The 26,438-nt window shown below is 34.7% G+C and overlaps 1 protein-coding gene across 5 annotated transcripts in view; it reads left to right on the top strand.

Annotated features, from left to right (window-relative positions):
- Positions 1-26,438, top strand: part of PRKCZ (protein kinase C zeta) — a 74,090-nt gene that overhangs the window by 40,600 nt on the left and 7,052 nt on the right. For 4 of the 5 annotated variants that reach the window (XM_075172231.1, XM_075172229.1, XM_075172230.1 and 1 more), the window contains 9 exons: positions 315-367; positions 2,361-2,549; positions 5,521-5,618; positions 10,602-10,688; positions 11,391-11,526; positions 12,628-12,715; positions 13,448-13,567; positions 14,518-14,597; positions 15,186-15,275. In XM_075172231.1, coding sequence (XP_075028332.1) covers positions 315-367; positions 2,361-2,549; positions 5,521-5,618; positions 10,602-10,688; positions 11,391-11,526; positions 12,628-12,715; positions 13,448-13,567; positions 14,518-14,597; positions 15,186-15,275 — 941 coding nt within the window. The remainder of the gene's footprint in view (positions 1-314; positions 368-2,360; positions 2,550-5,520; positions 5,619-10,601; positions 10,689-11,390; positions 11,527-12,627; positions 12,716-13,447; positions 13,568-14,517; positions 14,598-15,185; positions 15,276-26,438) is intronic. The other variant, XM_075172232.1, reaches the window with a different exon arrangement.

Below are 26,438 nucleotides of genomic sequence, written 5' to 3'. Positions count from 1 at the left end.
CCTGTCTTGTGTTAAGGGCCCATTTATCATACCCATTTTCCAAAATGATTCTGGCCTTTGTCAGATACTATTATGAGCTCAAAGGTTCATTGATGAATTTTTTACTGTCTCGGAGTTGGTTGTTTCTGCAGTGCCCTTAGGATCTGCTGTCAGGATTACAAGAATAAAGTGGAAAAATTTGATCAACTGTCCCATAGTATTTAAAGCAAACTGCTGACCCTAAGCTACTAAATCATCTTTCCATTTATCAATTTTTAAAATTATTTGTAATGAAGATCTTAATAACCACACTACTTGTTTGATTTCTTTTCCAGTTCCCTACATTCCTTCAAACCGGAAACATGACAACATTAAAGATGACTCTGAGGTATGTTTTAAAAATACTTTTGTAATTCACATTTACACACTCTTAGTCATACAGCTTTTTATAAAATAGCTCATTATTTGTTGGTTTTTTTTCTGCTACCTTTTAAAAAAAGAAATCTGGGCTTTCTTTGTGAAAACTGGTATTTTTATTTAAACATTTTTATTGGATTTTTCAGATTTCTTCTGTGTATAGCTCTTATTATCCCAATCATGATGTGAGAAAGACTTTTTTCTTTTTTTTTTCCTCCCCTCCATTCACTTTGGAAAAACAGTGGTTTAGCAGAGGGTTTGACTTTATTGGTCCTTGCAACAAACGGTGGCTTTGACATTGTCTTGTCTGCTCTCTCTAATGGATGTACACCCTTTATCACCCTCAGGCTACCTCTACAGGCTATCATTATGAAAGTTGGTTCAGTCTGATAATACATTAACTATCCAGCTCTCTGAGATGTTTCATATAAATAATACCTAATACTTTATAGACAGCTCCTGTGGAAATACAAGTAGAATAACATACACTTAAACTGTTTTTCAGCTCTTTTGTAGATGGTCTGACACAATCTCTGCATACCAAGAATGTTATTCCCTTAAAGCAGTTTGAAAAATCCCAATACTTTTAATTCTAAAAGGCTTCATGACATTTCTTTAAATATGCCAGAAGCATTTTTAAATAAATAGAATGCACTCTGCAGAACACTAGCAGTTAATTTGATATCCCACTTTAAACAAGCCTGCACCTTTTTTCCTCTACCTCTATTACAATACTTGTCACTACCATTATTTCACACTTGAGTAGTTTCTGCTCTTGGGTAAGTGACTGCCTTATTTTCGGTCACGTCTTTAGATTTTATCTCAAATTCAGAGATGGAAGGGTATAAATTTAAAACATATCAGAGAATTTTAATTGCTATCTAGAATTGCTGACTTCTGCTATGGTTAGTACTCAGGTAGATACTGTTTGTGTTTAAATTTTGATAGGTGCTGTTTGCTCAACTATCCTGAATTATGCTGCTCTGATTTTCCCACCTAGCTTTTGAGTTTTAGTAAAATAATTTAAGGTATCCTATAGAGAGGAAGTGGCATTCTGGGAGCTGCTTTGACTAGAATCTTTAAGCTCAGAGCAATCTCTTCTAATAGCAGTCAATCCTAGATCAAGATTCTTTATATAAATACTTCCCATAGTTCAGCAGAATGCTGATCTGTCTACAAGTACAGTAGTATAAGGTCAGATAAAAATAGGCCACAGAAGTATGTCAAAGCATTGTATATATTGGTAAAACATGAAATGTCAAAGTACATGCAGCATTTGTCTAGTTCAGCTGCTTGATCTTCAGTCTCACATGTTCACATCTAATTCCAGCAAACGGTTAAAATAAATTTTATTTTTTTTTAAATAATGATTTTTAAAATAACATTCTTCATAGTGGAATATCTCCTGAAAATTCTCACGTTTGAGAAATTGGCATATATATGTTCTGCTTCTGTATGTTGCCAGGCACCTATTAGAAATCTTCATTTTCATTAAAACTGTAGTGAACTTGATACAGACAGTTGTTGCCTAAACTGAAACCAAGACAAGTATATTCATTAGCAAATCATTGTTTCCTTAGCTGTCCTATTTTTAGATTGTACTATAATATCTGTCAGAATATGAAGGATGCTCTTCACTTACGGCAAAGGATAATTCTCCATAGCCTGTGGTTCAAGAATTTGAATAAAACCTAATTTCTCAAGGCATTGCCTTCTGTTTTCCAGTAGAGAATATTTAAATGATTCTGCCTTGAAAAACATAGTAACTTTTAGTAAGAGCAAAACCAATACCAAGCAAACGTTTCTAAACAAAAGTGTTATAATCAGCCATTCAGATCTGTGTGCCAGTGACAATGGCGAGCAAACTCAGCAAATTCTGTCCAGTGGTTAAAGACCTCTTTGCTTTAACAGTTACTTGTTATGAAAATGTCTTCTGTTTCTAGCATCTCTTTCTTTTTATACAGGATATCAAACCAGTCATTGATGGAATGGATGGAATTAAGATTTCTCAGGGGCTTGGACTACAGGACTTTGATTTAATCAGAGTTATTGGACGTGGAAGTTATGCCAAAGTTCTTTTAGTTCGGTTAAAAAAGAATGATCAAATTTATGCTATGAAAGTAGTGAAAAAAGAATTGGTCCATGATGATGAGGTAAAAGTCTGTGTTAATTGCATTCTGTTACATACTGTAAAAACTTAGTATGCTTTAACAAAAAACATTCAACTAAGAAAGCAGCTAATATTTTAAACAACATTTCTGTAATAGAAGTTTTACTGACTTTTGAATTCGTCTTCAACTGTCTGCATGAAGCACCAAGGTTAAATTTGAGAGAAATCTCCCTTATTTGAATAACAATTAACAACAGTCTTAGTAGAATGCACATGACAAATATTCCAATCTGGATGCACTAATCTGTAAGTGATGAGATAAATAGGGTGGAACTTGGGCACTTTTGAAAGAAAACAAAGATGTTTTCCAAGGCAAATGAATGTAGCCGCAAAGTATTGTCTGTATTTCAGAATAGGAGCTGAAACTTTGTTCTTACAGTCACCATTATAGAGATTATGTGCAAGTGACACAGTACTCTGCAGTATTTTTTTTTTCCATGGTTTAAAAAAATTATGCTACTACCGTTTGAGGTCACTGTGGTTTAACTGGCATGTAAAAAAAAATTGTCTGCCACAGAAATCAGTGCTGCATTTCTCGATTATTTTCAAAATCCTGTTGAAATTTTTTTAATACAGGATCTCAAATGCACAAGTTTGGGGGAGAGGGGAGACAGGGAGAAAAAGAAAAAAAAAAACCAAAGCAACGCAACCCTTCATCTTTTTCCTATAATATTCACACTTCTTGAAAGGTATGGATTTTATATCCATTCTATTTTTTTCGTAAATGTGATGAACCAATCACAGCAAGCAAGGAAGGCAGATTTGAACCACCTACAGTGCTGTTAGACTGGAACCTGCCGTGTTAAGTAATGGAACAGGGGACGGGGTAACTGGAATGCATGTGGTCAGACCACGGCCCTGATAAAACAGCTGAGAGACCTGACAGAATGGTAAGAAGTGTTGTCAGGCTACCAGCTTTATTGGAATGCTGCAGTGTGACACGCTCATGCAGGGTACATAAAGTATAACACCATTAAATATTTGAAGAGTAAAGAAGTACTGTGTCATCCTTGTGGGTGGAATCCCAAACTCTAATAAAATAAAATAAAAGAGATGGATAGTCATTCACCTCATAGGGAATTTGTTATATAGCTGTTCTTACAATAGAAAGTGAATTTTTCAAATAGAATGCAATTTTTAAGCTGATGATGTTATATTAATTCTATGCTGTTAGCAAGACTGGATTTCTTGAAAGTAGGATGTTCTGTTGGTAGTTTCAATCAATTTCTCTGGCTGCCATTTTTGTCATTATTCCAGAGGCTAGGGTTAGGAAAGTTCTTCTGAAATACTTTGGCTTGCTCATTTATTTGATGGTTTTTTTAATGACCGAAGATTAGACTGTTGTGTGGTTTATTTACTGTTACCTTTTTAATGTGTTTTTCCAAGAAGGTAGAAGCTAAAGGAAAGTATTATTTAATGAGTTATGCAGTTGTTCTTGAGAATCAGAGGTAGATGAGAAAAGTCTTCCTTGAATAGTGGCTCTCATAGATAATTACATAGAAGATTGAGCTAATTGTTTTTTCTTTTCTGTAAGATAGACTGTATAATGAAATTCTGGGAATTGATAGGAAATTCACTGAATTCTGTGAATGCATGAGATACTGCAAGTAATGGAAATTTCACCTAGTAAGTGTTTCATGGAGAAAGAAAATTAATTACATAGCAAGTATCAGTATGTTTAAATCAGCTAGTGCTTTCCAGGTAAGGGTTGATATTGGAGAGAAGTAAAGATTCTTTTCTAAATGAGATTGAAGCAAATCAAATACCTGGACTTCTGCTATTAAATTTTTCTAAGCTTAATCTTGTTAACAGTAGTGCACTAATATAATGCTATGTACTAGCACACAGGTGCAATAACAAAGGGGTTCGTTTAAAGACTCTTAAAGAGAAGGTCATTCAGTAAAAATAAAAAGAAGTGGACATGTTTATTGTTTTATTCAAAATCGGATTTTTGGCTCATGTTTGGACCCAGGTTTACCCTTCCAAGGTGTTATATCTTCAGGAGCGTCTGAACACAAAACCTAACAGATTTATTTGATTTGATGGTGACATTTCTTGATTTCCTTTGAGATTTCAGTTTCACTAACTATCCTTGACAGGAAGGCCTGGTTTCTCAGTATCTGTCTTTGTTGTCTCCAGATCAGTTGGAAAGCTGAAAGTATCTGTTGGAAATGGAGAATTTTTAGAACAATTGTATTTCTAGTTTGTTGGCAGGGTACTGAGTGTTTGCAGGGTGGAACATGATCGGTGTGTTGCATGAAGAGTGAATATCTACTGCTAAAACCAGTTGTCTGTAAGGTTTAAATTTTCAATGGTTATATGAAAAATGATTAAATGCTTTGTTATTATGGATCTGAATTTTGCAGTACTATACTAGTATCATTCAAATTTTGGTAGGTTTTTATTATATGGTATTGCACTGGGTATTCAGGACTTCTCCCTGTTCAAGTATTAAAGGTAGTCTGTGATACTTTTAAGAATTATTTTGGTTGGACAAACTAATTAGGTTTTGGTGGTTTCATTGAATTAATTTCGAGTTTCAGATGAGAAAATGAAGTACAGCTTATTTGAACCTTTTAAAAACTGGAGATTCTCATTGCTTCTCTTACTGGCATGAGTTGCTTAAGCAGCCTTAGGAACATTTATCTGAGATAATTGAATTTATTTCTATGAAGCAGTATGAGCAGTGTATCAAATATTGCAGATGTATGATATTTTTAAATGGCTTAAATTTTGTGCAGACCTTTCTAAATGGTTAAGAAACTTCTGAATATATAATTTAATAAAAAAGTTTTGTAACTTCCTCTAGATTTTAGGGGGGTTTGTCTTTCTGAAGAACATATGTAACAATGACGGTATATGTAAGGGAGCATAGATGTTCACAATTGCTTTTCTGGGAATACCCACAGTGGTTCTCCAGCAGGAGTTCTGATTGTTCAATTACTCTATTTCAGGATATTGATTGGGTACAGACAGAGAAACATGTGTTTGAACAGGCATCCAGTAACCCATTCCTAGTTGGTTTACATTCATGCTTTCAAACAACAAGTCGGTAAGAAAGATCTGAAATTATTTTGTTTTGAAAATCTTGATCATTGTACTAACTGCTTCTCATAAAGCAAACATATCCACTGCCATCACACAGTCAGTAATTTTTGGAAGGAAGCGTTAGTATTGTCAGGGATTCACTATTACAACAAAGCCAGTTCTAGCGAGGTAGCTTAGCCAGTGTGGTGTGGAGAAAAAGGCAGGGTTTTCCAGGTCCAGATTTGAAGGGAGAAGATAAAAGATTAATGAGAACGAGGAGGAACTGTGCACTGTCTTCCTGAGCACAGGCCGTGTGGCTGCAGGAGTAGGAGGATGGTAGTCAGGGAAAACAGAGCTTTGAAGAGATAGTTTATAATACTTGATCCTACTAAGGAGGGCTGAATCAGTTCTCAGAGGGCTGAACTGTAGTTCTCTGTTCCAAAATAGCATAAGAGTTGGGCTGCTCAGTAATAGTACTTTTTAATAATAACTTAAAAACCTATATCTCTACGAAGTATTTTTTACCTATATGAGGCTTATGAGCCCTTAGCACATATTGATGAAGTATGTGATTTCATTTGAAAAAGGGCTTAATAAACTCCGAGCTACTTTGAAATACTAGGTTTTTGTCCTTGTGTGCACAATCCAAAGTGGATTATTTGCTGCTTATTTCGCAATTGGAATATGAAGAAAATCAAGGAGAACTTTTATGCCCATGCTTATGTATGTCATGCTTATGTATGGGGAATTTGGATGTGTGGGAGGCTTGTGGTTTGTTGGGGTGTTTTCTTGTTTTCACAGGCACCTGTTTACTGTTACACTTTTATAATGCCTAGTGCCATATGTATCATAATCAGAAGATAAAAGTCATTCTATCCGGCTTACTTGAATCGCATGCGGTGTAGAGTGCAAACAGTTTTAAGAAGTTTTCATGGATTATCTAGTCATTTATCCTTAAGAATAATCACTTGTTCATTACAATGTGTATTACCAATTTTTAAAATACGAAGGCATGCGCTGTACCATTTCTTCAGTCCCCGAACTTTCAACCCCTTAATGGTTATGGTCATAGGAAATAGCATTTTCCTAGCAGGGAGAACATAGCTAAAATAAAAAGTAAAGAAGCTGTATGAAGAGCGTTCTGAAGGTATATGGACTAGGGAGTATTTTGGAGCAGGGAGAAGGAATGATCTCCAAAGGTGACTGACTAAGAATTTGACCAAAAGAAATGTCTCTTGCAGACAGAAAAAAAAAAAATCTTTAGACAACTGACAAACTGTTGTGAAAGGCCCTTAAGTTAAACCAACATTCTCAAACACTTTCTCACCAAATACTAAGTAGTATTGAACATCTAATATAAAAATTCAAGTGGTCAGGCAGGGCGAAGTATTGAGAATGAGGTTTCTTATAAATATTGGAAACAAGAAAAAGGCTGAAGTCAGCAATAGAAGGATCCTTTGCATGCCACTTGGGTAGTTACACTGACATAGTTGAGGAGCAGAAATAGGGAAAAAAAAATATGCTGAATGTAGTGAAAGCTTTCTGTATTCCTGTTCGTTTTTTTAGGAGTCCTGTTTTTTCCAGCCTAGCTGCTTCTTGCAGTGAAACTATAGTTTTTAGTTTATAACTTCAGCCATTTGCCATAGATATAGCCATAATGTCATTGTCGTGGTTTAACCTGGCAGGCAGCCAAATACCACGCAGCTGCTCACTCACTCCCCCCACCCCCAGCGGGACGGGGAGAGAATCGGAAGGGTAAGAGTGAGAAAAACTCGTGGGTTGAGATAAAGACAGTTTAATAGAACAGGAAAAAAAAGGGAAAATAATAATGATAATGATAAAATATACAAAATGAGTGATGCACAATGCAATTGCTCACCACCCGCGCTGACCGATAACCAAGTAGCGATCGGTACTTCCTGGATCACGCCTACCCTTCATATACTGAGCATGACGTCACATGGTATGGAATACCCCATTGGCCAGCTGGGCTGGCTGTCCTGATTATGTTCCCTCCCATCTTGTGTACCTGGCTCAGTCAGTAGGCACGGGAGCTGTCCTTGGACTAGGAGGGCACTTAGCAACAACTGAAAACATCAGTGTGTTATCAACATTCTCCTCGTACTAAATCCAAAACACAGCACTAGGAAGAAATTTAACCCTATCCCAGCCGAAACCAGGACAGTCATGAATTCACAATTTGGTTATAGCTGTAATGTTATAAAAACACAATTATGACTTCACTACAGGAACAAAGAGAAGCACGAAACTGATTTCATGTGAATAAATTTATCGACATCAGATTGTGTTAACTGGCCCAAAGAAAACAAATTGTAATATGAGAACAGTTTGTGTATAAGTGGACTAATAGCGGGGGAAAAGTTTCAAAGGAACATGTTCTTTCTCTTCAATGTAATTTTAAATAAATTTTTAAGATAAAAGAAATGTCTACTTAAAAAAGATGCTAATTGATGGTAAGTGTAGCTGTTTACATTGTTTCAGATAGTAGTGATGCTTGGTTTATTATTGTAATAAAATACATGCCTTGGGCTTGTCCAGAATTGCCAGATAAGTGTCTTCCAAGGATGGCAACAACAATCTGAAACCTCCATCCTGCAAAGCCATTGGTGTTTGAGTAAATCCTTCTAAAATAGCAAGGTCTACCAGTATTCACACACTTCCGTGCTTGAACATGACTTGACACGAGCAACTTTACATTGCAGGTTCTGAATGGTGATAAAGCATTGGAAGCTCCTAAATAGGATAGGAAAGTTGGAAGCAAAAAAAATACCAGGAATGCTGTAATAAAATACTCATGGCATTGTTATCTATTTTATTTATTGTTAATTTAATTTTAGTTTAGTCTTTATATTCTTGTGGGGAGGCCACTGAAAGACTTGCAAGCTGAGTAGCGTCCAATAATTTTTCCTGGTTTACCTTTTAAATTTTGAACACTTTAAGTGTTTCAAATGCAGAATCCTTTTCAAAGGAAAAAAAAAAATCTTCCTTAATTGTTACCACTTAGAATGGTCAGAGAGACTGGAGCACATGTTTTCCAAATGGAATGTTTTCCAGTGTGCAAATACATGGAAAGGAGTTTTCAGCTCATGGAAAATTAGGTGTATAAAGAAATACTGCCTTCTGGGACAGCCGCAACCTTCACAAGGAACTCTCACTCAGCATCTTTCTGTCCTGTAGGTCTCTGACCTTGGCAGCATTGCCTGGATCATATTTTCCCAAGATGAAACCTTTCCTGCAAACTGTAATAGAAGTCTTTATATGGCTGATTCCACCTATATTTCTTTCCGCTACTGACTTTTCTCTTGTTTGTTTTAAGAAGACTGTTTCAAATACTTGCTCCACAGAGGAACTAATAAGTCTTGACGCTGCAGCCTTTCTGTGCCCAGATCTTCCATTTAGTGAATATGCTATGTGGAGTAACAGAAGTGGGTCCATTACACTTTCTTTCAATTCACGTTTTTCTACAGATAAAGGTCTTGGCAAAGTCAAAGGAGAGTGGGATTTCATTATCTGGCCTGCTAACTCACCAAATTTAGTTTTAATCTCTGATAAATAATGGACATATGTGAATTGAGTCTCTTAGTCCTCAAATTCTTTAGTCTCAGTCTATCTATACAAATAAAACAGAATATTTTTTTTTTTCTTCTAGGAATGACAGTATGTTTCTTAACAGTGTATCAGGAAGAGTTTAGTGATGATCATAGGATTTAATAGAAATAATTTTGTATGTGTATATTAGTAGTATGCTAGATCATGTAACTTTAATTGGAAAAAAAATAATTGTGTCATATGCTATTCAGATAAAACTTACTTTTTTTGAAAGTACATTTGGGTCACATTCCTCTAAGTGAGTCTTATGTCATCTTGCTTTCAATAGATCTGTTTGATCTTTTCAGGAACTGAACCAGCACAAAGAGCAAGCTTCATAGTTACAAATTTAATTAATATCACAAATCCTATAAAACATGTTGATCTCTGTAATATTGCCAGATCCTCATTAATTATTGTTAATGATTAAGTAATTTTTAAAAGATGGTGACCTTTTATTGGCAAAAGTATATCAAAAATACAAATGAGAATTTTCAGACTTTGCCCATGCAGAAACCTTGTTGACTTGGGTGTATATAAACTACATTTCATCTACAAAGCTCTTCAGATTTAATGCTGCAGCTTGGCTATTAAAAAAGAACAATATTTAGTCAAGCAGAGTACCAATTTAATAATTATTACATCAGAGTAAATCTGTGTCAGATTTAATAAGAAAGGTTTGAATTTAAATTGATGCATCTTTTAAAGTATTTTTTTAATCTTGAAACCTTTATTTTAAATAATCAGCACTGTTTCAGGCACATTTATTTTTTTTCAGTCAATCAGATGTTGTTATTCAAAGCAGTGCATTCACTGGGCAAATTTTATACTGTGGAATTTTGTTCCATAAAAGTCGAAAGAGTCAACATCTTTGAGATAGTCATGTAACTATGTTGTTGTCATTATTATGTCTTTTTCAAATTAATCACAATTTTACCTTTTTTGGATAAACTTTCATTTTTGCCATGTGTCGTCATCTAGCATACTTCCATGATTTTGCTGTTATTTCTAGGTAATTTTTAAAGAAGTTTATATATCATATGCTTAGGGTTTTTTTTTTACATCTATCGCCGAGCAAGTACCTCGTTATATTAGGCAAATGCTGTTGTCTTCTGTACTGTTTAAATAGTTCTGCAGGTTTCACACCAGATAGTAGCTTGTTGTATGCACCTCCCTCTCCTTTACATTTAGTCTGGCATTTAAATAAAGGATGTGATCCTACATAATATGGATCAAATAAGTACTCTCTTTTTTCCTCTTAAATAGTTTCTGTAACAATAAGAAATCTAGAAGTCTAATTCTAGAGTGGAAGTGAAAATGGCTCAAATTGAAAGGATAAGAATAGTTTTTCTTCTTGAGAGTTTCCTTGGAATCCATTAATTGTATTGTATGCTTTCAGATTGTTTCTTGTCATAGAGTATGTAAATGGGGGAGATCTTATGTTTCATATGCAACGGCAAAGAAAACTTCCTGAAGAACATGCAAGGTATTTTACTAACACAGTTATAGTGTTTTTTTTGTGTTGTAGTTGTTTAATGTTGTATGAAATGCTTTCCAAACTTTATTCCATAAAAGAATATGAATAGCAAAGAAAGAACGAAAGGTTGATTCTTAAGTTTAGAATGTTCTGCCCTGGGAAGAAATGTTAATTTTGTTTTTTTGAAGGATATGTATTTTTTTAAAGAAAACAAGCATTTGATAAGTAGTAACAATTATTCCTATTTACTTTTGTTTATTGCTTCAAATTTAGGTAATGCTTCTTTGATCTATTGGTAGAAGATGTAACAATTCTACTTATTTTGGTCTTAAGTTGAATTAATATAGTGTTGGTAGGAGAAGGTGAAAAACTGTTTTGTGTGGCTTTGCACTACATAAAGTCTCACTGTAACTCTTAATAAGCTGAAAATACAGATCTATGTCATACTTGGAATTTTCAGAAAAAATTCTGTAGGATAAAGAATAAATATTTTCTTAATTAGTAGAAAAAAATAATTTCCCATATTTAATTTAAGGAATGGTTTTACAATATATGAGATCAGTGTCCTTATGAATAAACGTAGCTTCTCTTTGGTATACCGTTGATAGAGAAAAGCTGACTGTAAAGTAATGTTTTAAGAAGATTTTTTTAATTGCACTAGCTTTTGTACAATCTTAATGCTAATATGAATTTTCTCCTTTTTAATTTCAGATTTTATGCTGCTGAAATTTGTATTGCTCTAAACTTCCTACATGAAAGAGGCATAATCTACAGAGATTTAAAACTAGACAATGTTCTTTTAGATGCAGAGGGTCATATCAAATTAACAGACTATGGCATGTGCAAGGTAGGATTTTTCTTAGCTTTCTTTTGTCACTTTGTCATTCAGTAGTGTATGTCTCCGGTTATGCCTTTAAGTCAAATACTGCATCCAGTGATACTAAGAGAGAACTGACAAAAGTTATCCTTCTCTTAAGTTATCCTTCTCAGTGTTACTGAGCCCGGAATTTGGTTGTGGAGTAGGAACCTTATTCTGAAAAATGAATAGAACCACATGTGAAATTCTTTCCTTTGTGTATTTCAAGAAGTTTGGCCTGTTGGCAAAGTTCATTTCTTTTATCTATTTAAGCTTCCTACGTGACCCAAGTTAAAAAACTTATCTTTAAGACAAGTATATTTTTAAAAGGGTCTTTTCCATCTCTTAGGAACTGTGCTCCTGTGAATATGAATTGCATTCATCATTCTCCGTGGCTGGACTCTACAGGTTATGAACCAACAGGGGCTCTGTAGTGTCTCAGTTCTTAGGCTGCAGTCTTTGGCACTGAGAGGCAATTTAGAGAGCATTGCTTTCAAAGCACCTGGTAAAGTGTAGCATGTACTTAACGTGATGCAGAGGAAAGGAAGAAAATGTCAATAGAAAATACGAGTATAGAAAATACTAAATTTAAAACTTGTATGTAAAGTTGGAATGCCAGACGTGACTGAAGTGGTGTAATCCGACAAGAATTCTGCTATCCCCTTAGGGCTATTGATTTGACCACTATCAAAGTGCAGAGGTTGTGGGGCTTCACTTGGAATGCAGCAGCTATGTAAAAGTTTGATTTCCTTCATTCCTAAAAATAGAAGGTTTTTGCCCCACATCTATTTGAAAAGGACTTCCAAATCGTTTTTGATCTGAAATTTTTTTAAATGTGTCTGTAAATAGTAAGCAAAATGTTGTTACAAATGGGTTGTGATTCAGTTTTAATCTATTAATTTGCTGAAGATAAGCTGTAAAGTCATAAGCCAGCTTTGAGCACTATGAGTATTTATTTTGCTCTAGCATTGCCTTTTTTGAAAGGAAGGTCTTTATAGACTCCGTAAGTAACTGGGCTTTATAAGTCTAATTAAGGGAAATTCCCAGAAAAGGAGGTCAGCTTTTAATTTATGAAATGATTTATGCATGTAGGAAGGTTTGGGCCCTGGTGACACTACAAGCACTTTCTGTGGGACACCAAATTATATTGCACCAGAGATCCTCAGAGGAGAAGAATATGGTAAGCTGTGACTAAACAATTTGTAGTTGTAATAAATCACAAAGCAAAGATTTAGTTGTAGGTTGGTTCAAATAGAATTACTTTTAGATTTCCACATTTTTGTGCCATTATATTTTGAGAAAATGGAATGTGTATTGTACAGTTTAATCTTTTCTGAAATAAGGTTAATTTTGTTTTTCTCTTGCAATCACTCATTTCAGCTTCTTTTAAATCATATTGTCCCTGAAAAATAACTATTAAATTGCTGTAGCAAAACCAAGTCCACTCCTTGCAGAACTTGACATCACAGCTACTATTGTCCTCCAGACAAGGCTATAGAATGCTATAACAAAAAGTTACTGCTCACACAGAAGCAAAAGTATAATAGTCTTTTTAACCGGTGGTGTTATTTGTGAACTGATCTGATCAATAGGTTGAATCTGTCATACGTATAAGATACTATAATGTTCAACTGCTTTTAAAAAAAAAAAAAATCTGAAAATTTTCAGCTTAAATTTCATTGAAGCATTGCTGTCTGGAAGACACCTGCAAACTCCTATACAGATAACTTTTGTAATCCCAATTCAGAAAAATCTCTAGTCTCACCCAGTGATAGTGTAAGTCATGATGTCTGTGGCTTCAGTGAAAGTAGGACATTTCTCTGTAGAACCAGGCCATTAATCTTCATTTATATGAGAGATGACACCTAAATTCAAGGAGTCTTGGGTGAAAGTCTGCTCTGAATATTTACAGGGTTCAGTGTGGACTGGTGGGCTCTTGGTGTGTTGATGTTTGAAATGATGGCAGGAAGGTCTCCATTTGATATTATTACTGACAATCCAGACATGAACACTGAAGATTACCTCTTCCAAGGTATAGTCATTTTGATATTTTTTTTTTCCTTCCTTGGGGGAGAAATAATGAAAATTCGCACTTCCAGTACGACAGTTAAATTTTCCTTTTCCGTTGTTATCCCATAGCTGCCTGTAGATCAACAGTAGATAAAGGGCCCCAATATTTCCTGTTCTTCATCCCAGGAATTTATTTTGTTGAATTTGGATAAAATGGTCTGGAATTAGGAAGCCTTCTTCAGACAATAAAATATTTTTTTAAAATGTCCACAGTTCAGAAATAACAGAGAGAAATTGTATGGAATGGTATCTTGTTAGAAGGCAGTCCACAGTGCTACACGAGAGGACAGAAGGATCTTTCCTGAAAGAAACATATCAACCTGTAGTTTTGCTCAAGATAACTTTTAATTTTTTTTTTTACTTCTGATGAAATTAATGTAACTTTTAATATAACTTTTTTTACAGTTTTATCCTTCAAGAATAGCGATGTATGAATTTTTCTAAACAAAAGTAGTAATACTTGCCGTATTTATTACAATAGAAACTGTAACAGTTTGGTGAATTGTGAAGTTGCCTACTCCCTAATATGCAGAACCATTCTTTAAACTAGTTACTGTAGTTATGTAACAGAATCTGCCATGGTCTTCTTGACGAGCCTAATATTAAATCAATTACTGTTTAAAATCACACTTTTCCATATACTGAGGACACTGAAAAAGTTTTATTCCCTGTTTATACTACAAACAGTAGAAAAAGATAATGAAGCTAACATTTCTTTTAGGAAATCTTGAAATGTCAGTATAACAGTGCCTTGAATTACTGTAGCTCCTTTTGTTTGCATTATTTTAAATAATTACTGTATCTTCCCATTTTCCAAATAGTAACATATTTAAATAATATAGTGTTTGTATTGAAATCATGGTCAATGTCATAAAACAAAAAACAATATTGCTGTTTTTAAACCTGTAACAGTTATTCTTGAGAAGCCAATCCGGATTCCAAGGTTTCTTTCTGTCAAGGCTTCCCATGTGTTAAAAGGATTTTTAAACAAGGTAAATAACATTCTCTTATTTTTAGCATCTAAGATCTGGAAGTCAGAGCTTCCTGTTGAGAGAATACAGTTAAGAAGTTAATCTGCTTACTACTACGAAAATCTATAAAACCTTGGTATCCTGTATGTTAAAAAAAAAGCCACTTCTTAATTGCCAATTTACTGAGGGAATTCCATAGCACAGACTTGACTTAAAGGCCTGCACCTAATGGAAGAAAATAACTATAGGCTTGTTTATAAACTCTTTTCTGTAATTCTTACTACTCATTTAATTAAGCTGATTGAAATTTGTAGAACCATTATTTTTAATGGAGAAAAGAAGGATATTAATTATACATTACTAAATAAATCTAGGATTCTTTTTTATTTTAAGAAGTTGTAAAATATCGTTTAGAAATGAAATTTCAAACAAACTTCATAAAAAGAAACAAACAAAAGAACAAAAGTCCCTTTATAGCCATAATATGTGTATCTTAGCAGCAGTTTGTGTAGTAATAGGGAATGCTGGAGTCATGTATGTGGGCTTTTGACAAACATGGATTGTAACTGGCTTAAGAGTATGTAATATGAGTTTCTGTGTTTTCTGCAGGACCCCAAAGAAAGGCTTGGTTGTCAGCCGCAGACAGGATTTTCTGATATCAAGTCTCATACATTTTTCCGCAGCATAGACTGGGATCTGGTAAAAATAATTACTTCTGTTTATATGTGTTCAAAAAGAATAGATTCTTTTAGTTTATTAATCATATGTATATGTTACAACCCCATTAAAAACAGTGAAATTCAATTCCTTAAATGTAAAAGATATTTGGCTTTCTCCAGATGACATAATGTAATGGAAACAAGCTTTATTTCATGACCAAAAACCTGGCTTGCTTCTAAACTCTAAGAATGGTTACACCTTGTGGGTATCATTTTTAAAATATATGATGAATTTTAGAGAACGTTTTAAAAAACATGTTAAAGAATTGGTGGAACCATGTATTCCTTGGTTTCTGTTTGTAGATTCTGCAAACTCATGCAGTGGGTTCTGCTGCTATAAAATTTACCCAGTGTACACACAACGTGCCTGCAATTGTAGTGTGAAGGACTGTGTAGATTTCCAGTGTCAGAATTCAGTGCCTTACTATTCTGGGTGGTCATTTCATATAGTCCTATTAGTAAACATTTCAAGCTCCATTGGAAAAGGAAGTGTGAACTAGCAAAGACAGCCTATTATAATGCTATTCCAGTACTTTATTTCTCGTGTTGATTAGAAACCTTTCTGCCTTGACAGGAAGGTTAGTAGTTAATTAACACAGCCAACAGACTGAGTAAAGTGTCATGAAACCAGTTTAGATAGAACCATGGAAGATGAGGTGCTTCACATACACGAAGCATTTGTAATCTACTTGTAGTACATTTAAAAAAAAAAAAGACTGAATTTACAAATTATATAATTTTTAAAATCAGTAGGATTATTCAGGTAGGTAACAGGGCGTTACCTACGTAATGCGAAGGCGTGAGTAGGATCAGGTCCTTTTTTTTTTTTTAAGGATGTGGCTTGAAAGCAATGTGGCTATTTAAAATGATTCTCTGATTATTACTTTCATGTTTTCTTTATTACTGCTGGTGTGAGGGAAGTTTTTAGTTCATGGACTACATGGAGTAGATGACTTGCATTTCAGTGGTTTTGTGGTCATAAAATTTTATCTAAATTGTAGTTTTTTTAAAAGCTTCTGTTATTTGGTAATTGTGCCTACTTCTGTCTTCATCGTAGAAAACATCCCAGAAATGACATTGTTAGGTTTATTGACACTTGAGCAGTAAAACAATTAAGTCAGGAACATTGCCTTATCAGCATTACATTTTTTAATACCTAGTTGAACAGTGGAAAAAATATGCACATAATATTTTCATAGTCCTAGGAAGTCTACAGGAAGTGTAGAAACAGGCAGGCAGCAGTGCCTGTAATAACATGGAAGAGGTTCAGAGAAGGAGAGAGAACTGCATGATTACATTTTCACTTTGAAGCCTGCTGTTCAGACCTTCATTGTTAACACTCTTCAGAGAAGACGTTCACTACGTAAGGAGCCAGTGTTTTAAAATACCTGGTGTTTACAAAATTACTCATATAACGAAGGCTATCTTTAATTTTGTCAGACATCCCTTGTTTTGTATTCTCCCTTAAACCTAAGTGTTATTTTTCATTACGTTAGCTACCTAGTGGTGCTACAATGCAACTCGCTTGAGTTTGTGGTAGAGCATGAGCGTCATGTACTGCAGGGTTTCTGTTCTGTTTTGCAGAGTTTTTTGAGAGAGAGGGAAAGGGAGAGAAGTCTTTTGGATTGTTTATTTGTATAAGAAACTCTTAATTCAATTGGTACTTCTTGGTCAACATTTATACTGATTTGAATTTTGATTTTATTTTTTAACCTATTTTTTTTGGCTGAAAGCCTTGCTATTAAATACCTATTTTTAAAAAAACTAATGGGAAGATTTAGGTGGTTGTCTGCTGTTTTGTGACATGACTAGGACAATGCTGTTCAGGAGGATCTAAAATGTCAGATAAATTTTAAGCTAAATTTCTAATAAGTGTTGGGAAATATATTCAGGAGAAAATGAAAAAATATTTGAACAGCTCTTTTAATTATTAGAATTTTCTTTGAAATGCAGGTGATGAGTAGAAAAGATTTTGACTTAAAAGCTTTTCCAAATCTTTTCAAGTTGAAACACATGGAAACGAGTCCAATGCTGACTAAAATTTTTTTCTGTGTGAAGCTTGAGTTAAATGGAAAAATAAATAATGGTAAAGTGAACACATACACCATAAACTTTTTTTTTCCTAGTGTTAGTCATCTGAGTTGTGTGTGGCACAGCCAAGAACGTTTTAAATTACTCACTCTGCGTATAGGATGGCTTAACAGCATTCAGGGAAGTACCAAGACAACCTTTCTTTGGTTGTTTTAGTACATGAATTCTATTCTTATCCTAGTGCCTGTTTTTATGGTATTTATCCATTATATGCTGAAAAAAGAGCTACAAAGCCATGGCTACTCTTAGCTGTGTACAGAAGCAGTTTTTTCTAGAGCTATACCAACATATTTTCTCACACATTTTCTCAAGTTAAAGACTGCAAGTTCACTATATGGTTTATTTAAGAGTGCTTCTATGCTTTAATGAGTATAACATAAAAGAGGCAGTCTGATGTTTGACATCTAGTTGGATGCCTTGCTGTTGAAATGTTAATGCATAGCTACGACTGACTCATAATGACATTCTTACCACCCTGCTTCAATTTTTAAATACTCATTTTGCTGTTTCTTTCATGCTGCCATTCTTGTTTGGGAGGAGCTAATTTTGTCTTCCTTAGAACTTTCATTTCATGATGCTTTCTAAGTCCTGATAACTGATGGGATGTTGATGTATTGAGATTCAGTGCCCAGTTATAGTTTCACGATTTCCTCTTATCTCCATCTGTACTCATGATGCTTTTGTCTTAAACCTGGAATGCAACATTTTTCTGTGATTGATCACCTTTTTGTTGTTTACTTTGTATAATGAGCATAATGAGGTGTCCTGGCCTAAAACCAGGTTTCCTGCCCATGTTGGTAATATAAATAATCATTTTGGTCAGTGGTAACTACTTTTCACTTACATTATGCTTACCTTGTTTTTTTTTTAAGTTAGATTATGGAGATTGTAGCTTTGGCTTTTTTTTTAAACTGGATATAAATTCTAGAATTAGAATGTTGGTGTCTGTCCTACTACAAATTTGACTACATGACAGATTTTTGTCTCCACTGCTGTAGTGGTAAAACTTTCAGGTTAAAGGCTAATTCAAGTTAGTTATTTACTCTTTATAAATATGTTGCAGCTAATCTGGCGTAAGTTTCCCTTGCTGCTAAATATAATCAATAACTTCCCCATGCTTGTATGCTTACATTCATAAATTGCAAGTTTTTACTTATGACAGTCATATGTCCTCTGCAACTCTGTAGAACATTAAACTAAAATCTGAGTCTTGAGAGCTAAATTACAGTTGCAATTTTTATTTGATCTATGATGTATCAGAAATAAGTCTCTTCTAATTGCACACAAGTGTTGTTCCTCAGAAGAAAAGTAAATATATTGTGCTAACTCTTGTATTGCAGCAATAAGCATCTGTGTGGGAATTTTTTAGTCCCAAATGTAATCTACCAAGTTAGAGAAAACTTAAATGGCTGAATTATTTATGGACTTCTATTTTTAAATGCAGAGCACTAATTATATTGGTGTCTGTTGCCTGGCTTGTAACGTATATTACTTAGGTATTTTGACATTTCTCTCCAACAGCATTTAATGTAGTTGAACTTGTAGAGTTCTTTTGTTAATTATTACAGAAAATGTTACTGTAGTAACTTATTTCTGTTTTGAGTACGTGATTTTGTTATTCGTGTAAATTTGGCTTTTGTGGTTAGTGTTGTTTTGAAACACACAGAAGCCTTCCCTTTTTTCCTATGAAACTGACCTGTAAAATATATCAAATTAAGAATTTGAGAGCCAATACAGTTTGTATAAACTTCTGTTTTAAATGGGAAAAATCTACTGTTCATGTTTTGAATAATTTTATCTTGAAAGTGACAATAATTTTTATATAGGCCATAAGAATGACCAGGAAGATTAAGAAAAATCGTACATCGAATGCTGGTGAAAGAATTTTCTGGGAGATGTGCAATTTGCCCGTTTTACTTGGCATGTTACGGGGAGAACGCATGTGAATGACATATGGACTTGATAGCTTAAGTACGTTATTGTTACTGGTATGCAGCAACACAGAGGCCTCTGCAAAGCGCAGTTGAACTTCATAACATACAGGCATGATAGGTGTAATCATTCCTCAGCGTAGCTGGAGAACCTTCTTCTGAAAGTCTTCGAAATTGAATACTATTCGGTGTTAGTTAGGTACAACTAAAGAGTATGAAGGATCTGTAAGACCTTTAAGAGAATTTGCAGATCTTGGTGTAGAAGATCCCTCTTTTCAGCGTGTTCCATCCAGACCTGCAAAGGAGTTGGAGCCAGGGAGAAAGTTGACCAAGTACACCATGAGAATTCACAGGAAGAACAGTCTCTGGTCAAGAGTAAATCTAGAAAAGGGAGCAAAGCTTTTTGCATCAGAGCTGCTCTTGGATAATAATTGACCATCATCTATTACCTTAAGACTGTTACCTCTAGACTCGGAAGACTGGACCAGAAAAATCTTTACTTGCACTTCTGGCGGAGGGAGGGGAGAGCAGTTTTTGGATCAGTTTATCAAGTTCAAAGATCATGGAGATCTTTCCAGACAAATCTTAAAAATGCAATTCCAGTTATGATGAAAATGGATTTTTCTCTTTCCTAATTATTTTCAGTGGTTTTTACTCTTAATGCTATAAGCCTTCAGAAACATACCACCACCACACTAACTAGGGAACCAGAGAGGTCAGAGTTGACTCTTCAATCTTGGGCAGTGATCCGTGATGGACTCTGTGGTAAGGCATCATAAAGAAAAATGGTCATTCATTTCTTTCTACAGGAGTTCTGACAAAACATACATGACTTTATTACAACAAAATTGTTTAAATTTACTCATCATGAACACTACATTTTCTTATAGCTTTGAGGGCTTTTGAAATGTTATTACTATTGCCCTGTATTATTTTTTTGGGAAATTTAGTTACCATACTAACTTTGTCTTTTTACTAAAATTAAACAACATCATTTTAATCTCCTATCTCTTGGTTTAATGGACAATAAAACACTGAACTGGTTTTAAGTACCAGATGGTTTAAGTACCATCAATCACTGTAAAAATGTATTTTACTGAATTTATTGTAATTGCAAATAGGATATAATGAATGTGATCCACATGTGAATACCGTAAGGATGGAATTTAAGCCAGGAATGAAGCGAGACAGAGAATTAGAAAGATCCCTAATTGAGGTGGCTTGTCAAAAGGTTTTGGAGCTATTTTAATTTAATTGTGGTTAAAATCTATGCAAGCTGTATATCTTGTATACATTTACTGAATGTGTTTTCACAACTGTAAAAATCATACAAATGGGGTGATTTTGCCTGTGATAGTGCTCTTTTAAGTAATGGTAGGAAAATAGGCTAGTTTTCTATCCTCTGCAGAAAATGAAATTGCTCCATCTTCTTGTCACCAGCTCTCTTACGTCTGCAGTGAAAAACCACTGCTTTGCTGCCTCGTTCTCTTCTGGAAATGCTTTCACACAAGTTCCAAATTTGTTCGGCCACACTGAAGCAGTTACTATTTCTTGAAAGGAAGCAGGACTATAATTTGGATCTGTAGGGGAAAAAAACAGCTTAAATAAGGGAGTACAAGAGTTCAGCCTTTTCTGAAATTTATCCAGGAAAATCCCTGTTACCTCCCTACAGATTAAAGGACTAGATTCCTTAAAGAGTTTACTTTCTTCCTAGGCACCCTGAATAATAAAGCACATATCTACATAAAAGCATGCTGGGACAGATTAATCACTCTTTGGTTTGTAGCAGCATGGATATATACTTTAAAAGGAGAAAGCATAAATGAAAGTTTTACTGAAACAGTGTGGAGGTCTGAACTGAAATAGTATGTACGTTTCCTTTCTCATCTCAGAAGAGACTATCAAATGATATAGCTGCATAACTTGTTAATTCTCAGTGATACCAGATGACCCTCATGATCTCTGAATTTGTTACTGAATTTCCTGTACTCTGAGCTGACTATTCTGTCATTTGTGAAGTTCTCTTACTGTCTTACTGGGACCAAAGAAGGCTAAATATGTCAACACAAAAATACTAGATTTCTCACTGCAGAAAAATTAGTACTTTTATAAACCAAAGTAAGTAGTGTAACTTGGTGAGACAGATGTCCAAATGGGAAGTTTTAACCTGAGTCTGAGTTGGAAATTTACTAATTTATTTAAAAAAAAAAAAGGGAGGTGGGGGGGGCGGGGGAGGGTGAGGATGTGTATCCATATGAGATTTTTTTTATTGTTAGGGTAATTTAGTTTGCCGTATTTGGCTCAAAAGTAGAAGTAGTCTGGAAATTGCTGGTAGATGGCTGGGAGTAGTAGTGTAGAAAATGAATGGAAACCTGAACAGTGTGGTGAATTGTTTAAATCTCAGAAGAAAAAGTTATATTCTGATAGAGACAGTTTAGCTTTAATCAGTGGAAGAGAATGCAGACACAGTGCAAACCGCAGAGCTACCATTTCTTTAAAATGGATCTCACCTTCCTGCCAGCTTCATGGTAATTAACATTAACAGAAAGTTGGGCTTTGCTTTTGCACGAGCAGATACTAAACGATGTTTAAAAAAAATTAAGAATTACGACTGGTACTAAATACTGTCTAGCATTTACTATTTCAAAATTGTGAAACAAGAAGAGAAGACTTATCTGCTGCTTTCCCAGCAAAAGGCATGTAGTGGTTGGCTAATAGCCTGATTAATGTACTTTAATTTTTAAATTAAAACTATGAAAACAAAACTTTAAGGAATTTCAGTCTCCATACAAAACCATATGTTAAAACAGGCTTGTCGCTTTGTCATTTAATACTGTTATCACTGAGGATGTGTTGCATGAAAACAAATTGTGATTTTTCGATTTTCCATTAGTGTCATTAGGTCTCTTCCAGAGGGAGTTTTGAATGTTGATTTTCTATCTGATATTTCTCTAGAGGAACGGTGACCTCCAGTGGCCAGCAAGGCTAACCCAAACTGTATATACCACGTAGGCCATAACAGATCAGAATAATGATCAAGTCTGGTAGCCTGTCTCTATCAAAGCCAATACCAGAAGCTTCAGAGGAAGGTAAAAATGGTTCCAAATGCTCCTAGCCTACGATGTTTCTCATACAGATAACTAACTTCCTTCTGATTCATATAGCGGTCAATTTTATGCCCTGTAGCATGAGTATTGATGTAGATTGTATAGATGTATAGCTCAAAAATAATGGTCAGAAAATTTTGTAACTTTTTGTATTTTAACCACAGTGCTTAAGTACAAACTTCTGTGGTGATAAATTCCTTAACATAACAGGGGGAATGTAAGTGGATTATACTTCCTATGATAGAAAAAGTATCTCCACAATTCAGAGAAGGCAGGAAGAATTGATTTAACTAGAACTTCATTCTGAACTAACTAGCAATTTATTCTTTAATCAATTGGATGCCTATTGGCATCATTACCAAAAGGAGAATTTTCAGTGGTGAATGAGTTACGTAACCTAATCTGGAATCTTATCCTCACTCTCCCTGAAAACATCTTTTGTGTCCATACATAAAACCACAGTTTTGCACTGGATTGAATTTAAGTTTTACACAGAATTTTCAAGGATTTAATAAGGATCTTAAAGTTATTAAGCTTATTAAAGTTATTAAGCTTAGTAATTACATAGTCTGACTTGCTTTATCAGTGAAGGCTAAGCTCTTGTTTTTGCAGAGGCAATATATTTGTGAAATGGTCTATGGCCTATCTGGAAGCTCTGAGTGTCATTAATATTACAGTGTAAACTCTTATACAAGTATTCTGGTTGGGATTCTGTGTTCATATCTTTAAGCTGCACTGTTGATTTTTTTTTTTTGAGGGGAGAAAAATAAACTCTTGCTATGGCATCTTTGTCCCTTTATGATCTGACCAAAGGATTCCCTCCAGCAGGAATAGGAACATCACCTGTTATAAGTTATGCAATGCATTCACAGATGCCTCTGAGTGATTCTGCTACCCGGAATTTACAGCTATCCTTCCTTCCGTTTGCCATGTCACCTTCAATTCTGCCCCAGCATACCCTCTATTGCAGGGGGATCCATGCAAGAAGTTTCGTACCCCTGTTCTGATACAGCGCTCTCAGATTTTTCTTTGCCTCTTAACAGTGGGATGCTGATCCTTTTAAGGTCCTGAAACTACTTCTTAGGTGACCCACTGAACAAAAAAGACATATGATAGTGACATGCACACTCTCTTAGTATTGGAAGCCTGGATTTATTTACCTTATGTTTTCCTTTGTTTTTCTAGTAATGTTTAATTTACTAATGTTAAATGGGAAAAAACAGATTCCTACTGTATCATACATAGGAAATCCCTAGTGTTTTGTAAGACCATTTCAAACAACTGTGGAAGCTAAGAATGTAGCTTGAAAGCTCTACTCTGAAAATAGCAGTGCGGACAAATGTATTGTAAGCATTATTCAGAAAGAATGTTAAGAGATCTATGTGCCAACACTGAAAAACAGAATTCACACAATTTTTTTTGCATTCTTATTTCAAACTTTTCTACCATTTTCTTCTACAGTCAAAGTAATGACTTGAATCCAGGGTTCAAGATTGGTGTACGTAGTCAGAGCCTCCTTAAATTAAAGGAGCATTGTATGAATGCAGCACACCAATTAAGCAAAGATTCTGCAGAACTGGCATTTTAGATGGTCATAAATAGAAGAATTGTGAAAATATATAGTTATCTATTATGTATAATATAGTTATGGTTATAACAATTGCTAAATTGGCAATCTGGGGCCAAATTAAAATTTTCACTTTCTTTAATGTTCAATAATACCTCTGGAAGTGTTGCTGCAAGAATTGCATTCTTTTTACAAAATATACAAAATTTACTAGCATCTATAAATAATTATAAAAAAGTAGAACTACAATTGATTTTAGAAAAGCACAGGTTTTGAGGCAATATGTGCTAGCATCTTCATTGAGATGGTATATTTAATTGCCAGTTTAATCATTTGCCATGCCTTGCTCTGTAATTAGCATGCTGGTTATCCTTTTGAAGTTGGGTTTCTAATGAAACTACATTTTCTCAGCCTGATGTGTGGCTAACAAGAAGTGCCACAGTCAGGTTCTAAATTGTTTTGGAGCATGACACTCAATGGCAGAATTTTTGAATAGAAAAATTAGGAGATTCAGTCAAATATTTAAAAAAATAAATAAGCATTGACATTTTGGAGACAAAGGTGAATTTTTTGGGTAATATTAATGTTTCTCGCAGTACTCCCAAGGTCAATGTGTTGCATTGTGCCTGATCCTCCAAATTCCTAAGGCTTGGTGTTTGTGTCTGGGAGATCACTGATATGAAAGTAAATATATAAGCCAGTTGGTTTGTAGGATTTAGCCATTTAAAATTCTTTTAATTAAAACTTGAATGGCAAGTTGAAAATGTCTGCTTTATCTTCCTGCCTTTTATTGTATTGATGCATATGTTTGGAATATATGACTTAGTTGTATACGATTTGGGAACTAAACTTCCAGTGATACCTCTGAGTATTCCCTATTGAGCTGTAAAAGAAAGATGATAGATTATGAAAGGGACATTGATCAAGCTTCTATGACTTTGTATAGGTTAAAGCTAGTCTCGATTCCATTAAACCAAATGGACCCTCCATTTTAAAGGTTTAATGTAACTTCTTTCAAATGCTTATGTTACAGCAATAGTATTTTTAATGTAATTGTGAAGGAAGAGGGACTGCCACACTCTGCTGTTCATTTGCCAGTTATGACCCTAATAAGTTTTGAGCCATTTCATCAGTTTTTGCTTATTTTGGAGGCAGGTAAATCTCACAGATACTACATTCTGTTTTAGGTGAAAATGAGCATCCTGGTAGATGAGAGCAATTTACTTCCCTAGTGGGGGAAGAGGGGGGAATTCAGCTTTTATCTCAAAAGCAGCTGTCTAATCAGGACACTTGTATTAGTTGGTAGTCAACAACCTATGTTTCTTGAGTAGCCTAAAAAAAAAAAAAGGAGAGAGATGGACATGTGATCATGGGAGAGGAGGCGGGGGAGATATAGGATGTTGAATGTGAGAGAACTCTGGAAGTATTGTGGTCAGTATTGCGTGGGACCTGGGAAAGCTAAGGCTTCAAGACTTGCTTATTTCTAAAGCACTAATTTCAGTCCAGGTGAGTGTCCAAAGTCATTGCAGTCGCTTGTTTGAAGAAACAGGTTTTCTCAGACCAAATGGCTATGCAGTACCGAGTAAATCTAGAGCATTTAGGAAAACTTAATCAGTTGCTTGTAATTTTGGACTTGATGATCCTGATGGGTCCCTTCCAACTTGAGATAGTCCATGATTCTATGAATTTTTAATGTCAGTTTGTGTGCTTATTTTAGATTTCAGTGTATGACGTTTTCTCATTTAATGCTTAGTGAATACGATGATTCTTTACTTATTGAGCTAATAAGATTTCTTCCTGGCCAGTTTGCCCATGAAGAGTTTAGCCATACCTCTCATCAGTATGTAGATGTGAGGATCTTGTATTTAGAATGAAAGATTCTATTAATTGTTTTTAGTTCTACTGTTTTTCTGTTACCGCTTACTGTAGCACACAGACATTTTGGTTTTCTTACTATTTCTGACTAGTGAGGCATTAGAAATGCGTAAAGGTACAGTTTACACTTTCTAAAACATTACGCTTTTCCATACATAATTCTTCTCTAGCACTAATGGATTCCTTGTCATATTCCATCCCTGAATTACATATTTTTAGTATAAGGCATTACCTCAGTGTATTGACAACTATGGACATTAGTATTTGGTCAATCATCTTTCCATAAAACACACAGATCTTTGTAGAACAAACTTAACTAAAATCATATGTGTTAAGAAACGTAATGTTTTTGAAATGCTGTGGATTTCTAGTTGGACTAGAAAGTGTTTGAAAAATCAGCTGTTCTGGTTGCACGTTATCAGTGCGGTTCAGTTCACACTGTTTTTATTATTTAAGTTCCTGTCTTTGATGTTAAGCGGTATTGTTTACCTATTATTGATTTTCCAGAATATAATGGTTCGAAGTAGCTTGTTTGCTTGTATGAGGGAGTTGAGCACGAGCTATCACTTGGC

This window comes from Calonectris borealis, chromosome 23, assembly GCF_964195595.1.
Source record: "Calonectris borealis chromosome 23, bCalBor7.hap1.2, whole genome shotgun sequence".
Taxonomy (NCBI): Eukaryota; Metazoa; Chordata; class Aves; order Procellariiformes; family Procellariidae; genus Calonectris; species Calonectris borealis.
Note: the sequence above shows the minus strand (reverse complement) of the source record. Positions and strands in the feature narration are given on the sequence as shown.